Below are 15,425 nucleotides of genomic sequence, written 5' to 3' on the forward strand. Positions count from 1 at the left end.
ACCACAAGCTCCATTCGGAGGAGCATTGCCTGAAAACTTTCTCATGGGGAGTGGCCTTCTGAACAACACTCAGCTCCCATCACTGCGGCCCTTTGTGCTTCAGGAGAGCAAGCAGGAGCGCAGTACGAAGTGCACCATCCACAAAAGCACTCATGAGGCTGGTGGTGCGCTGGAGAAAGACAGCGGCGAGAAGAATCATTGAAACAAGGAGAAACAAAGAGGGTGAGATTCTTGCCCCCTGGCAAAATTCCCATGGACTGTAATGGGTTCCGGATTTCATCCATGAGGTTGAAAGCAAAACAGAAGAGAGATACAACAACAAGGCATGATTTTCACCGCATCCAGAAACTAAAACAGCGCCCAACCCCACAACAGGCAAACTTCTCCAAGCCTTTGGAATGCACGAAGTTCCAGATCTTCTACATACTCCAGGCACGGAACCACTTATCAGCCACTCTGAACCTCAGCAAGTCAGGCCATGATTTGCCCCATCTCTCACACACCCCGTGGCACAGAGAAAGGCTCCAGCAGGGTCTGAGCTGACACAGAAAACTTCCCACAAACTGCTTCTATTCCTAGTCCCTCTGGACAGCTGGAGGTCCCAACGCCCCTTCTCTCCGCGGCTAGGTGGCTCCCTTGCCCCCCAGCCAGTACCGTGATGATTCCTCCTGCCCGCCCTACTCATAGCAGCTGGGTGCCCTGCCCTGCCTCACCGCCAGCAGCCGGATCCTTCCCTCACCGCCTGCTGGCTACCCCAAGTCTCGCTCTCCTCTCACCTCCCCATATTCTACGGGGGCCCGAACTCCGCGGCTGGGGACCCTACGCCCCTCTGCGCCCCTGCAATCTGCCCCCCCCCCGCTTCCATTCAGCCCCCTGGCCGGGCTCTCCCTCTGGCGTTGCGACTGGTCGAGATCCAACAGAGGGGCGTGGTCAGAGCGGAATGTTGAGTCGGAGCGTTCCAGAACCGGACTGTCTTGTTCCGGCTGCCGCGCGCTGATTGGCTGAGGGGCAGCGAGGAATGCTGCGGTGCGTTCCAGGGCTGGGGGGTGCGGGACGCGGCAAGCCGGAGCGCAGTAGCCTCGGCCGCGCCCGGGAGCGGGGATCTGCGGAGTCCGCGAAGCCCCTGGCGGCGGCGGCGGGACGGGTCGAGAGGCAGGGGATCCGGCTGGGGAAGGCACAAGGTAAAGCGCGCAGGGCGGGGCGGGTTGCTCCAGCCCGTGTGCAGGGGGAGAGGCGTTCGCTGCCCGCGGCAGGACCCCAGCCCGTCTCAGCTCCCCCCGTGGCCCCCTCCAGCGCGTCCCCCGCAGCTGGCGCTGAGTCAGGAACAGCAGGAACTTTACCGCACCCCAGCTGACTTTCACGTGTCACTGGCCGGGGATCGCGCCTTGGCTGCATTTCACATGGGAGCGCCCAGCGCTTGGCTATTGGGAGTAAATAGGTAGCAGGTGTTAAGTCCCTGCAACCGCGTTGGTGACATGATTGTACTCACTGGCTCCCACGAGGAGTGGGATCGGGTCTATTTATATAGGTACTTCTCTAGTCCCAGTCACGCGAGAATCTGAGCACCTTGTAAACTTTAATACATTTTTTTTCTCACAACCTTGTGAGGTAGGTAAGTATTATTATCCCCAGCTAGGGAACTGAATCACAGCGAGGGTGAGCCAGACCCTGCTAGTGTTACACCTTGCACCACAAAAAAGTTCAGCTGAAATCAGTGGGACTTCTTGCATGGTAAGGTACTACGCACTGTGAGTGAGGGTGACAGGACTGGGCCCTTAGAGTTTGGTACAAGGCCACGCAGAAATCTTCCCAGTCCAGTGTCATCCTTCCCCTGAGTCAGTTTAGAAATATTTGCATTGAGCAACATGTTTGGAAATCTCTGTCCTATAAACAAGATCCAGTAATAGGAAGCACAGAGCGCATTTTAAACAGTGTTAAGCAGAGAAAATTCATAACAGTAAATGCTCAAGAATCCTTCAGGGTATGATTTAGTCCAGCATAGCTCCTGGGACTTCCTTTGTTTTTCTGCTCACTATCCTTTAGACAGTAAACTCTTTGTATTTATGTCTTCTACAACACTGAGCATGTTGTTGGTGCTTTACAAATACTGAATCATAACAGTAATAATAATCCTTCTATAACTCCTCTGTAATGTGATTGCACTGTTTCTAATCTCTTTTCTTAATGTATATGATTAGCAGTGATGTACTCATCTGTTAAATGGTATAGTAATACTCACCTAATTCACGTTTGTAAGGCACTTTAAGATCCCTGATTAACAAGAGCTATATATATGCTAAGTATTTACTATCTTTTTTTTTTTCCTTCTGGAAAAATAGGCTTAGTCCCGCTAAAATACATGACCATGTTTCAATATAAATTGCAAATTTTGTAACTTTTTACCATCTAAGGAATTATGCATCATGCATTTTATGTGACATTGTGATCTGCACAGACAGCTTTCAGGTGCTGGGAGACCAGGGTCTGTGTGGAACTCAGGAAATCAGTATTATAACTGAACCAATATAGTTTGAAATGCTTTGAGGTGAAACCAGGAAACTGTTTAATTGCAACGTCTACAGTTATATTTTGATTTTTTTTTCTTCAAAAACAGCTTTATGCTTGATTGGCCTGCACAGTTGCTGGGTTTACCCAAGCAAACTGTGTATTTGTTCATGCAAATGGACTCCAGCTTTCTGTTTGTATTCATGAACAACTGATCTGTGTCAGCAATTAACATTACTTTTTCACTTGCAGTTATGGCCTTCCATCTCTCTACTCTTGCAGAGTGTGCATCTCTAGCAACTTAGCGGTTTGTAATACCATCCTGGGGCATTTGTTTAATACCAAGATAAAAAAGAAGAGTGCTAACTACTGATTACTAGCAGCACTTCCTGCAGCCTTGGTGTTACATACAGAAGATTAGAACCTTGGTGTTACATACAGAAGATTAGATCTGATTAGATTTTTAAGGCCAGAAGAGACCATTAGGTTGTCTAGTGTGATCTGTATACCACAGGCCATAGAACTTTACCCAGTTACTCCTGTAGTGAGTCCAATAACTTGTGTCTGACTAAAGCGTATCTTCTGGAAACGGATCCAGGCTTGATTTGAAGATTTCAAGAAATGGAGAGAGACTGCACCCCTTCCCTTCGTGCTTTGTTCTAGCGGTTGATCACCTCACTGTTAAAAACGTGTGCCTTATTTCTTATTTGAACTTGTCTGGCTTTAAGTTCCAGCCATTCATGCCTTTCTCCACTAAGTTAAGAGTCCTTTAGTCCCAAGTATTTTCTCCCCATGAAGGTACTTACACCTTCATCAGCTGCAGTCATATTAGCTAGTGACAAGATCACACGCCAAGGTAGCCTGATTCCAGCTGGTGCTCTGTTGAAGGGTTCCAGAGGGAGACATGCCCAGGTCTCTTTACTAGAAGGATATCAATGATGACATGGAGGTTTCTGAATGGACAGTGGATGTGTGGTAACTCTCATGGACTCCACAGGGCACTTGGAGTATCCCCTGCCTGCACTCACAGCTGTTACAGCACCTGGGGGGAGGTGCCACTGCTGAGGCTTCTACTTCTCCATAGGAAACCCACCAGGCCTCTGTGGTTAACACTTAAAGGTTGCGTAAGTCATTTGTGTATATATAGGCTTGAAAACTGTGCTCAACATTTTTAATCAGGGTGAAAAATACCTGTGCTGCACTCAGAGGTGAAAGAAAGCCGGTACAGTGTACCGGCAAGAGCCAGTACGCCGTGCCGGACCGCACCGGCTTCCCCAGGCTGGCGCTTTAAAGGGTCCCAGGCTCCCTGCAGTGGCCGGAGCCCTGGGCCCTTTAAAGCCCCCCCCCAAGCCGCACTGCCGGAGCCCCAGGGTAGCAGCGGCAGGGCTCTGGCTGTGCTTTAAAGAGCCCAGGGCTCCGGCTGCTGCGGGGAGCCCTGGGCCCTTTAAAGCGGCCACCCGAGCCCCGCTGCTGGAGCCCTGGGGTAGCAGCGGCAGGGCTCCGGCGGTGATTTAAAGGGCCTGGAGCTCTGCTGCGGTAGTGGCGGCCAGAGCCCGGGGCCCTTTAAATCGACCCGGGGCTCCCAGCTGCCTGTGCAGCTGGTAGCTCTGGGGGTGATTTAAAGGTCCCAGGGCTCCCAGCCGCAGCCGGAGCCCTTGGGCCTTTAACTCTTGATTTAAAGGGCCTGGGTATTTAAAGGCCCCGCCTCTTCCGGTCGAGAGCCACACCCCCTGCTCAGGACTCTGGAGTACCGGTAAGTTCTTTAAGTTGTTTTCACCCCTGGCTGCACTGTTCCTGAGGCAGCATTCCCCAAAGCCACGCTCCCTTTCAGTTTAAGGGACTGAAACAGCTGTGCACTGTGTTTAATTGTCACGTTAATCAACTACAGTATTTAATTTTTTAATATATAATTTACTACTCCAAATGATCAAATCGTGGAAACAAAGAGTTCAGTGTATTTCACCAGTATTCATTAGCTAATATATATTAACTAGCTATAGAGCAAGTTGAATACCAAAAAAAAAAGGTGTTTGTCAAATGTCAGGGAAATTAGACTAGTATGCAACCATCCCACACCGTTTTTGCTTTGGCTGTGCCTTCGTTCCGTTTCTTTCCTTTCCTTCCTCCTCCAAATCTGTGTCTACACAATACTTCTCTCACATGGCTATTCCCATCAACTGGGGCTTGTTCTGTAATGAGAGAGAGTTTTTACCGTTTGATGGCTATTTGTAATGAGTTGATGGACTGGTGACCACATTACACAAACCCACCATCATGACTGGCATCTGTGTGTGTGTATGTATGTATATGCCTGCCCACATTTTACTGTTTATTGGTAAATATACTGTAGTGATTTAATTAGCTCCATAGCATTTCCTTTAATAACTAATGTGATGTCTCTGAGCCATTGTAACAAACTTCGATACAAGCAGAACAAAAATGACATATTTTCCCAAATTAATAGGCTGGATCAGAAATTACATCCTGACTTTTTAATTTGCTTGTTACTTTATTATTCCTAAATTATGGTGTCTCACTTCATTGGTGGGGGGGGTGGGAAATACAATATTGCATATTTCCAGAAGTCTGTTTTATTTACCAGTAAGAAAAGCCCTAAATTCATGCAGTGCCTTCCATTTGTACAGAAAACTAAATAACATTTTAAATTAATCACAATGTTATTAAAGAAAAATTGGTTTTGCAACCTGATGCATAATCCATAAGCAAATGGTAATTTACAGTTTATCTGAGAAGTATACACTCACTTTAATAAACCATTTATTCCTTGGGGAGTAAGGTGGAAAGTGAACCTCTCATATTTTTGAACTGATTAAATCAGAGCAAATTTTACCATAGAGGCAGAAATCCATGGGTGGGATCATGGGACACCAGGGATGTTCTAATAAAACTGTTTTGCCCATCTGACCCCATACTGGCAACACACTAACAAGCAGTGGTTTGGAGGATTCCCCCCCCCCCTTGGGTAATTAATCGTTCTTCTTTCAAAAAGTAACAGGTTAGGGTACTGGGGTACAAGAATATAATCTCCAGATCCAAGTATGCCACTAGACAGGTAGTTCCTTTAGTTTTTCTCTCATTTGGGAGTGGAAAGGGTGTTTACACACAGTCTGTTTGTCCCATTGTTCTGGTGTAACAAAATTTGCAAGTGTTCTGTGCTGCGTAAGAGCCAAAATAAGCATGATAGTTAAAAATTTTCCTAAATGATTTAGGAGTCTAAGTCCCACTGACTTGCAGTAAGGTGTTTATGAAAATTTACCCTATGTCTTCTGGCGGCATATCCTTAATCTGGGATTACATTGTCAGTTTATTTAGAAGTTTAGGAAGTATATAGAATTCTCCCTGTGTCTCTTTCCTGACCATCCATGCACTCCCACTCACTACAAAACTTTACCATTCTTCTAAAATAGAGGATTGACCTAAAAGTCACAGACTAATATGGAAGGTTGGGGTTCCACTGTCCAGGACCAATGCCTAATGAAAAGCCAGCCAACCCCGCAACATCTGGGAAAGAATGGGGCGTGGTGGGATTCTCACCAGAGCATTGTCCTGAACCCTGCTCCACCTTTTGAATGAGCTACTAAACACACTACACATACTCAACCCTTTTAAAATCACTTTATACCCTAATAGTCTCACAGAGCCCCTCTGAGAGATCTAAGGCTTATTTTACCTATTGTACAGATAAGTAACATGGGAAAGAGAGGAGGTGATCACATGGTGAGTCAGTTGCAGAGCTGGGAATAGAACTCAGGAGTCAAGCTCTTATATTACCATGCAGTGAGATTGCCATAAACAGGATTAAGAATCTCTGTAAAACCTATCCAATTCTGCATTGATAATCCCAAAATTCCTGAATTCCCCCACACCAATCTGCCCTTGTTTCAGTCTCTCCTCTATTACTTCTATTTCTCTTTTGGCTGGGTATCATTGTGTCTTTCTTATCTCCTTTGTGCTCAAAGCTCCTCTCCTAAGGTTTTGTTTGTACGTGTCCAAAAGTAGGCAAGACTCCAGATCTGGAAAATCAGTGTACATGGCATTTATCCGAGGGCCATGCTGAGCCCTCTGTGCGCAATCATTCTTCTGTTTAAACCTTTCATCCATTTATTGTGCAATGTCTGTGTAGGCAGGAGGGAGAAAAATGGGTGTAGACTCGCTGTAATGGGAAGTGCAGAAGTTAAATCCTGGCATTGTTATGCCTGCAGGATAACCACCTGGGCTGGAGGAGTCTCATCTGCTCCAACCAGCTAAGCGGTGACACTGAGACTGTCTTTCCACTCTCCCCAACACAAGGGGAAGACAGTTATTCCCATAATGCAACATTCAAAATACCTTTATTTAAAGGAAAATGTCTCTAGAACATTACTTAAGAAAATGTTGCTCCTTTAGGCCTTCTGGCGTAAGGTGCATGTAAGTCCCATTCTAATATCGCTCATGAGCACCACCATGAAATAACTAGGAAAGGCTGCCTCCAGCAACACTCTTATATGGAAATCGATGCACAACTGTGTTATGTGGGAGTGGAGTAGATGGGTGCGGAGTTTCAGCTGTGTTCTTACTGGGATGGGCCTGGAGGCATTTGTATCCCATTAAACATCCCTAACACAATTATTGCTCTTTCTTTTTCCTTGGTTTAAACTTCACAGAGCAGAAGTCATGGTCTGCTAATATTTTATTTTTCAGAGAAACTTTCCAATCACAGACAGATATTTTCCTGTGTAACCTTTAGAGGAAGAGTGAATAAAATCTCTGCTATTTTTGTGCTACTTTCCCTCATTCATCAGTGTATGGTAGAGGTTGCAGCTGGATTTAGACTACACTACACATTGATGAATAGATGTGCTTAATGCAGTCTGAATCCATCAAATCTATTGTCTCAAAGCCTTGAAGAAATACTGTACATCCTGACAGAAGTGAGTCAGAGGGTCATTAGAGCCTTCCCTGAATTCAAGGGAGGTCATGGGTTTGTCCTTTTCTTGGTTGCTCATAGCTTGCATTCGCCTCATTATGCCTGTGTGGGACATAATCCCAGCAACACGCAAAAAGTAGCTGTTGTGGTTCCATCATTTATTAGGAAGAAAGATTGCCAAGGAAAACACAGGTGCTCCAGAAGAAATGTTGGCTTTCCCTCTGAATTCATACAGAAGCCAATGCCTTGGGCACCTTGCTGCTAAAGGCACTGTATTTACATGTCTGCTAAAGACATGGTCCTGATCATTTGTGGTCAGGCAGATTCAGCACCCAAGGGTGCCCATTTTACTCAATGACAACTGGTGGGTGCTTGGAAAATACAGCCACTTCATCTAGGTTCCTAAGTGCGAGCTGAGCTCTTTTGAAAACTTGGCCCTAAGCTTCCTGTAAATTATATGGTTATTAATAGCAGTCTTCTGGCCACATTCTAAACTGGGGAATTTAATTCATTGTCTCCAGTAATTTTAATTCGCTGCTGCTGTTTTTAGAAACTGCTTAGTGTCACTATATGATGTTTAAGCTACTACTCTGGAGGTGGTTGTGTTTTCCCTATCGCTACCCCGAAAGGGTGTGTTGAGATGAAAAATGCCCTATGAATGTAAATTGTCTAGAATTTTCTCCATGTAGTCTCCATCACTGACGCTAAGAAGTCTAAGCACCGTGTGGCTTTTAGATCTTTTGAAACCTAGGTTTTTGAGATAACAAGTAGTTTTGTATTAGCCATTATAAGAAACGCTAACAGAAACAAAGACCTATGCACATCCCCTGTGAACTCTGAGCTACTGCTGTCTAAAAGGAAGTGATTCAGTTTCCTATGAAGTTTCTTGTGGATTATTACACCTAGACCCAGAGTCTTGGGGCCAATACCAGTAACACAAACAGCATTTTAAATGTGTAAGTGGAGGAAGATTTTACGTCATGAGCGTGAAGATATTTAATTGACCCCAAATTAGGGACTTAAAGGAGTTACTTTCACATCATGTAACCTGGTACTTTTAAAATAAAAAAATGTTGAACAGGGGAGTAGTGTTGTGGAGATGAGAGGGAGGAATGAGTATGCTATGATCTAGTTCCTTTAGTACTATTCAGAACGTTTTCAGAATGACGTGTCTTGTAACTGGAAACACAAATAACAAAAGGAACACTTGGTGTGATAAATGCAGGGGTTGGGTTGTGTGGGCTGGCTTGTTTGGGGTTTTTTTTTTTTTTTTCGGTCTTGTCAGTCCAATAAGAGGAGGCTCACAGGGGATAGCTCAGAGAATTGATAATAGAGCATGCAGCCTTCCACTTCTGGAATTCTGGTTCGGTTCCAGCCTGGGTTTGTAGTGATCAGAGCTGTTACCATCTGGGTGGTGAGTGGTATCCTTGAATTCAATTAATTGTTTCATTCCAGTGCCTAGAGGAAAGTGTTTGTCTATGCAGCCTTAGTTGGTAGTCTCATCAGAGAGGCTAAGAATTGAGTGGGTGTGGAGACTGCACTTAGATCGCTGCACTAGCAGACTTTCTACCCATTAGCAGCAGGGAGTGCAGCTGCACTGGTGTTAGCAATAAATGCGAGTGTAGATGGTGGTAAAAACAATTGCACTCTGTTTACACTAGCACTTAGTACAGCTGAACCAGTTGCTAACAACAGGTTTAAAAAAAAAGCGCTAGTGTGGACACACCTGCAAAGGCAACCCCTTTTAGGGTAGGGGTGCAGTGATGAGCGGGTTGCCAGAGCCAGCCCTGCTGTACAGACAGAGCTCTAGTTTTTATGCCTATCAAGCACCTTTCATGAGTGACATTTAAAAAAGGCATTGTAAGATTGTATTGACTTCTACGGACTGGTCTCCACACGGTTTTTTGTATCAATATAATTGTTGGTTAGGGGTGTAGTTTTTCTGTTTTTAACACCGATATAGTTATCCTGGTACAACTCCTAACGTGGATGCAGTTTTGCCAGTATAAAGGTGCCTTAGAGCAGTTTAGCTAATTCCCCTTCTTCAGTAAAAAGAACAGGAGGACTTGTGACACCTTAGAGACTAACACATTTATTCAAGCATAAGCTTTCATGAGCTACAGCTCACTTCATTGGATGCATGCAGTGGAAAATACAGTGGGGAGATTTTATTTACACAGAGAACATGAAACAATGTGTGTTACCATACACACTGTAAGGAGAGTGATCAGGTGAGGTGAGTTATTACCAGCAGGAGAGAGAGAAAAACAAAAAGCCTTTTGTAGTGATAATCAAGGTGGGCTATTTCCAGCTGTTCACAAGAATGTGTGAGGAACAGTAGGGGGGAAAAAAACATGGGGAAATAGTTTTACTTTGTTTAATGACACATCCGCTCCCAGTCTTTATTCAAGACCAGAGAGATTGAAGTGTTCTATAGAGACTGTCCGGTTTGGCCAATGTACATGGCAGAGTGGCCAGCAACGTAAAAGAATAAATGGACACAAATCAGATGTCAAGAATTATAACATTCAAAACCAGTCGGAGAACACTTCAATCTCTCTGGTCACTCGATTATAAACCTAAAAGTGGCAATTCTTCAACAAAAAAACTTCAAAAACAGACTCCAACGAGAGACTGCTGAATTGGAATTAATTTGCAAACTGGACACCATTAAATTAGGCTCGAATAAAGGCTGGGAGTGGATGGGTCATTACACAAAGTAAAACTATTTCCCCATGTTTATTACCCCCCCACCCCCACTGTTCCTCACACATTCTTGTCAACTGCTGGAAATGGCCCACCTTGATTATCACTACAAAAGGCTTTGTTTTTTTTTCTCTCTCTCTCCAAGCAGCTCCGTGTATTTAGCTTAACAAAGACAAGGTTAAAAGGTGACTTGATTACAGTCCATTCGCACCTACATGAGGAACAAATATTTAATAATTGGCTCTTCAATCTAGCAGAGAAAGATAACAATCCAGTGGCTGGAAGTTGAAGCTAGACAAATTCAGACTGCAATTAAGCGGTACATTTTTATTTAACAGAGAGTAATAAACCATTGGAACAATGGACCAAGGGTCATTGTGGATTCTCCATCATTGACCATTTTTAAATGAAGATTGGATGTTAGAAAAGAAGGCTTTGTTGGTGCTAAACTGTGTGACAGCTCCCAGCCAGCCAAGCAAACTCCTTAGGACTCTCCCTACCCTTACTTTGCCTTGCAGGGAGCACTTGGTGTCCCCAGTTTCCGAACCCCCTTTGCAGTATCCTGTCCCAGGACACTAACAGAAATTACCACGTCTGCTGTCTCAAAGAGACTGAATGCACTGTTGGCTCAGCTGATGTTGCACACGAGGTATGCAGTTTACATTAGAGAAGGGAGCCAGGAGGGATGATAATTATCGGGAAGAAAACCTGTTTTTTTCCCTTTGTTTTGTTACTGATTTTATGTTTTAAAGTCTGTAAGTATCCATGATTTGCTATGGAGTGTTAACACATATGTTGCACAATGATATTAATGACCAGTGTGTCACTGGATTTCCTTTGATATCTTACTAATCTATAAAGAACATTGTGTATCATGAGAGCAATGAGTTAAGTGAGGTGAGTTTCAGGCTTGATTCAAGTCGCTGTTGCATGGGCAGTGAACCCTTTGCCAGTGGGCATGGAGGGGGCTCTGATGGTCACAGGTCCCTTTGGAATCTATATGAATGGGAATAAAATACACTGGCATAAGTACTTTTATCCTGGTATAACTGTAGCCACAATACAGAGTTTTATACCTTATCCAATATGCGATAGAAGGTAACTGAAGTATGGGTAACTGAATTCTGATTCCTGAGAATAGGCAGTATCAGCCTGCTACAAAATATATCAGACGCTTCAGTGGGTTTTCCTTTTCATTTTGAAGAGTGCTTTAATAAGTCATTGCTGGGTAGTACCACCCGGAAAACTTAAACTCATCTCCTGGCTCTTTGAAAAGCTACTTACTGCTGTTTAAATTTGCTGTTCAGTTTGGAAGCTAGGATTGATTCAATTGTTTGCTGAACACAGTTATTACTTTATTTCCTCCTCCCCCCCCACCCCCGCCCCCGCCCCCCACTCTAGAGTGAATGAAGGAGATGATGGACCATCTGGTTAACACTGAAATTAACAGCCAACGCATTGCTTCCGTGGAAAACTGCTTTGGAGCATCTGGACAACCCTTAGCTGTGCCAGGAAGGGTCCTTTTGGGTGAAGGAATTTTGACCAAAGAATGCCGCAAGAAACCTAAGCCTCGGGTATTCTTTCTTTTCAATGACATCCTTGTGTATGGGAGTATAGTGATAAACAAAAGGAAGTACAATTCCCAGCACATCATACCTCTTGAAGATGTCACCTTAGAGACACTGCCGGATACCTTACAAATGAAGAATCGATGGATGATTAAAACTTTGAAGAAGTCCTTTGTCGTTTCTGCAGCCTCGCTCACAGAAAGGAAAGAATGGCTTAGTCACCTTGAGGAATGCATTAGGCATCTGCTGACAAAGACAGGCAGGCAGCCCTCCATGGAGCATGCCGCCCCCTGGATACCCGACAAGGCCACTGATATCTGCATGCGCTGCACACAGACCAAGTTCTCCACGCTCACTCGCAGGCATCACTGTCGGAAGTGTGGCTTCGTTGTGTGCGGGGACTGCTCCAGACAGAGGTTTCTGATGCCACGCCTGTCCCCCAAGCCGCTGAGGGTCTGTAGCCTATGCTACAGGCAGTTGATGGCAGAAAAGAAGAAGGAAGCAGAAGGTGACCAGAAGCAGCCAGAGCAGATTGACTCTTCCGTGACTGGTTATGAACCATCTAGTGGTGATGACAGTGATAAATCCGATGATGACAAACTGGAACGGTGGCCAGCAGACGCAGAATTTTATGCCTCAGAAGTATCTTGGTCATCTTTCCATAGCTGACCTTCTTACCCTTGGCTTAAAGCTTGAGGAGCCAAATTCTGACCCACGCATAGCCCTAAGTGTTTTCAGTGGTGAGCGTACATTGGAGGGTGAAATTTAGCCCCTCTTTATCTTGTTTCCTTTCATGAGTTTTCCTAATTACTAGTTCTCTTAAATCACTAGAGACTGATTTATTGTCATATTACACTCGCAGGGTATGGCCTACATCAAGGCAGGGTGGTCTAGTGGGCAGAGCACTGGACTGGGAACCAGTAAACCAAGGTTGTGTTACGTGCTCTGCCAATGGCCTGCTGGGTGACCATGGGCAAGTCACTTCCCCTCTCTGTGACCGTTTCCCTATTTGTAAAACGGGGCTGATAATAACCTCTTTTGCTAAGAGCTTTGAGATCTACTGATCTCTGTACAAGAGCTAAGTATTATGGTTGTCTCCAATATACTACTCACCTGGGGTGGACCTTTTTGTTGGTATTAGAGGCCCATTGATGGGGCAGCTTGTGCTGCACCTCCTCTGTAGGGAAGAGAGAACTTCTGCCTCCAAGGCTACGAGTTCTCATGAGCACTGAATACATATAAAATGATAGAACTAAAATCCGAAGTACATGGAAGCCTGGGCTGGTGCCCTTTGACCTCAGTACAGTAAGATACTGAAAAATAACCAGCAGGAGACCTGGGTTAGACTTTTAGACTGCCTTTTGCTCCCCAAGTTGCCTGAAGCTGGGAGCCCTGGGGAAATGGTGATCTCAGGAACGGGGAAGTCTTATGTGGCTCTGGAGCAAACCCTGCTGACTTCTCATGAGCATCATTAGTACAGCACTGGAGAAGTCATCCCTCTCAGCCAGAGAACAGCCTTTGTGATGACAGAAGGTAATGGGGGAGTTAAGGTTTATCTTAGGGGTGAGGTGAGAAAGAGGCGGCTGACTCAACGCAGCAGACTCACCCCACGCATATATATTTACAGGTCTCAAAATCAGTAACCCAACCAGATTTCTGTTCCACTGCCCCAGGGATGGAAGAACCCCAGCCTGGTGGGTGATGTAGCACACAGCGGTAGAGCTACGGCAAGAGGTGGTGAAGGGATGGGTGGATGGTCAAAACTAAGGTCAGATTCTGAGGTGCTGAACATACTCAATGCCCAGTGACTCACTTGCTCATTAAGGCCCCAAGCCTTTGCTGCAAACATACTTACATAACTTCAAGCGTGAGCAGTCCTGCTGGCTTCAGAGTTATCAACATGTGAGTGTTTTCAGGTTCAGGGCATAAAAGTATGTGCTTAATTTGAATTGAACTTTGACATTAAAGTTAATCTCAAGTGAGAGACTGTCTATTCAAATAGTCTTTCATCGTCTCATGTGTAACTAAAACCATTTACTATCAGCGAAAATTAGACAACAGCAATTGTATTGCAGCAAATAACTGTACAACAAAAGCTCAGTTACTACCTTTTTTGCGTATTTTATATTGTGTATTTTATAGTCTCGAGCAAGAATTTAGTTAAAAGTAATTTTCAATATAATTTTTTCCTTACCATAGTCCAGTCTATCTAAACACTGAATTGCATGCCAAATGACCAGGTTGGGGTGTTTGGTTTTTTTTAAAATTAGTTCAAAATAATTATTCTCATGGATTTAATTTTTTCCTTTTTTTAATATACTACCAATGTCCAGCCAGTTTGTAGTATTCAACCGATTGTAAATAAAGATATGGCCAAGGAGGGGGAAAAAATTGACCCAGTGAATGTGCTGTTATTTAAGAAAAAAACAAGCATTAGGTCGTATGCTTTGATCCAAACACATCCAGTCTAGGGTGAATTCAGCAGCAACTCTTCAGTCATGAACTGAACATCCGGGTTTTCTATTTACTACTTGAAAGTGAATATTACTGAAAAATATCCAAGTCTGCAGCTTCCTTTCTGCTTCTTTCATTCTTTCTCAGCAGACTGTTTCCCCAAGACTCTTGCTGTCCCTTGCAGTAATTGAAGTGGTATTTTCTGGGGCGGGGAGAGGAGATGGTGCAGGAAAGGCCAACAAACCTCATGACCAAAACAAACGTTTCTGGTTTTTGGAGTAATAAAGAACATTGAGTCCTATTTTTTCCCATCCCTCTTCAAATTCTAGTTCATAATTGTGAACAGTGGCACATGCATTTATAAAGCCTCCCTCCCACAAGTGAGTATAGCGTCACAAACAAACCAAACTAAGTAATTAATTACATATATCAAATACAAAAGCCCAGAACAGAAGCCCCAAATTTCCCTAATATAAGGCCTGATGTTGTATGCCCTGGTCAGACAAAACTCTTCAGCTGAGTCCTTAATAACTGACTCCAGAAAGAGATTCCAGTTTTTAATTTTTTTTTTTTCCCCCCCTTCTGAGATCAGCTTTCCCTCCTCCCATGTATAAACATGTGCTGCAGTTCATGGGACCTAATCACTGTATGGACTGATTGAGTCTGTAGTGAAAGGGGCTTATACTTAACAGATGTCTTTGATTCAGAAAAGTTCCCCCTCTAAACTGCGGCAGCCAACTGACATAGAACCCAAACTGCTTGTAAAATGTGTACTGCAGTGCATGTCCTTTCCTGGAATGCTGAAACAACCCACCTATTCTGCCCTCCTCCCCCCGCCCCGAGGCTGCCGAGAATAAAAGTTAGTAGGCAAAAAATAAACTGTAAGACACTAAGGAAAGGGCTGATGATTTAGTGTCTCAGTCACTAGTATTTCTGTGAATCTAAACGAGATACTGGGGTTGAAATATACTTTACATTTGAGAGCTCTATGGAAATTCAATGCTACGAGTGCTTATCTACACTAGGCCTTTTTTGGCTTTTTTCTATAAACTTTCTCACTGCTGCTAACACCAATTCAGCACCATCGGTAGGCACATTAGTGTAGACAGGAGTTTGATACACAGTGCACAAAATACTAGGAGCCGTGCTCACAACGGGTCTCCCGTGCTCATGACCACCTGTGGATCTAAACTCGTGGCAGCAAGGAGGAGACTGTTCAGAGAAAGGCTGAGTAGCCCTGGCAACACACTTATTTGGGTAAGTAT

General features: G+C 44.4%; 1 protein-coding gene across 2 annotated transcripts; it reads left to right on the forward strand.

Moving 5' to 3' along the window:
* The first annotated feature begins 970 nt into the window (after nt 1-970).
* On the forward strand, nt 971-14,111 carry PLEKHF1 (pleckstrin homology and FYVE domain containing 1). 2 transcript variants are annotated; one of them, XM_074969157.1, is made up of 3 exons: nt 971-1,181; nt 10,657-10,787; nt 11,540-14,111. In XM_074969157.1, the coding sequence occupies exon 3, from the start codon at nt 11,545-11,547 to the stop codon at nt 12,373-12,375; it is 831 nt and encodes a 276-aa protein (XP_074825258.1). In that variant the 5' UTR covers nt 971-1,181; nt 10,657-10,787; nt 11,540-11,544; the 3' UTR covers nt 12,376-14,111. The 2 variants fall into 2 exon arrangements, with proteins under 2 accessions (XP_074825258.1, XP_074825257.1); XM_074969156.1 differs by lacking the exon at nt 10,657-10,787 and having other exon boundaries at nt 972-1,181.
* Nucleotides 14,112-15,425: the final 1,314 nt, after the last annotated feature.

Source organism: Natator depressus, chromosome 12, assembly GCF_965152275.1.
Source record: "Natator depressus isolate rNatDep1 chromosome 12, rNatDep2.hap1, whole genome shotgun sequence".
NCBI classification, from domain to species: Eukaryota; Metazoa; Chordata; order Testudines; family Cheloniidae; genus Natator; species Natator depressus.

What these genes read in the sequence shown, in the direction of transcription:
- PLEKHF1 (XM_074969157.1), top strand. Translation starts at nt 11,545, where the DNA reads ATGAAGGAGATGATGGACCATCTGGTTAACACTGAAATTAACAGCCAA.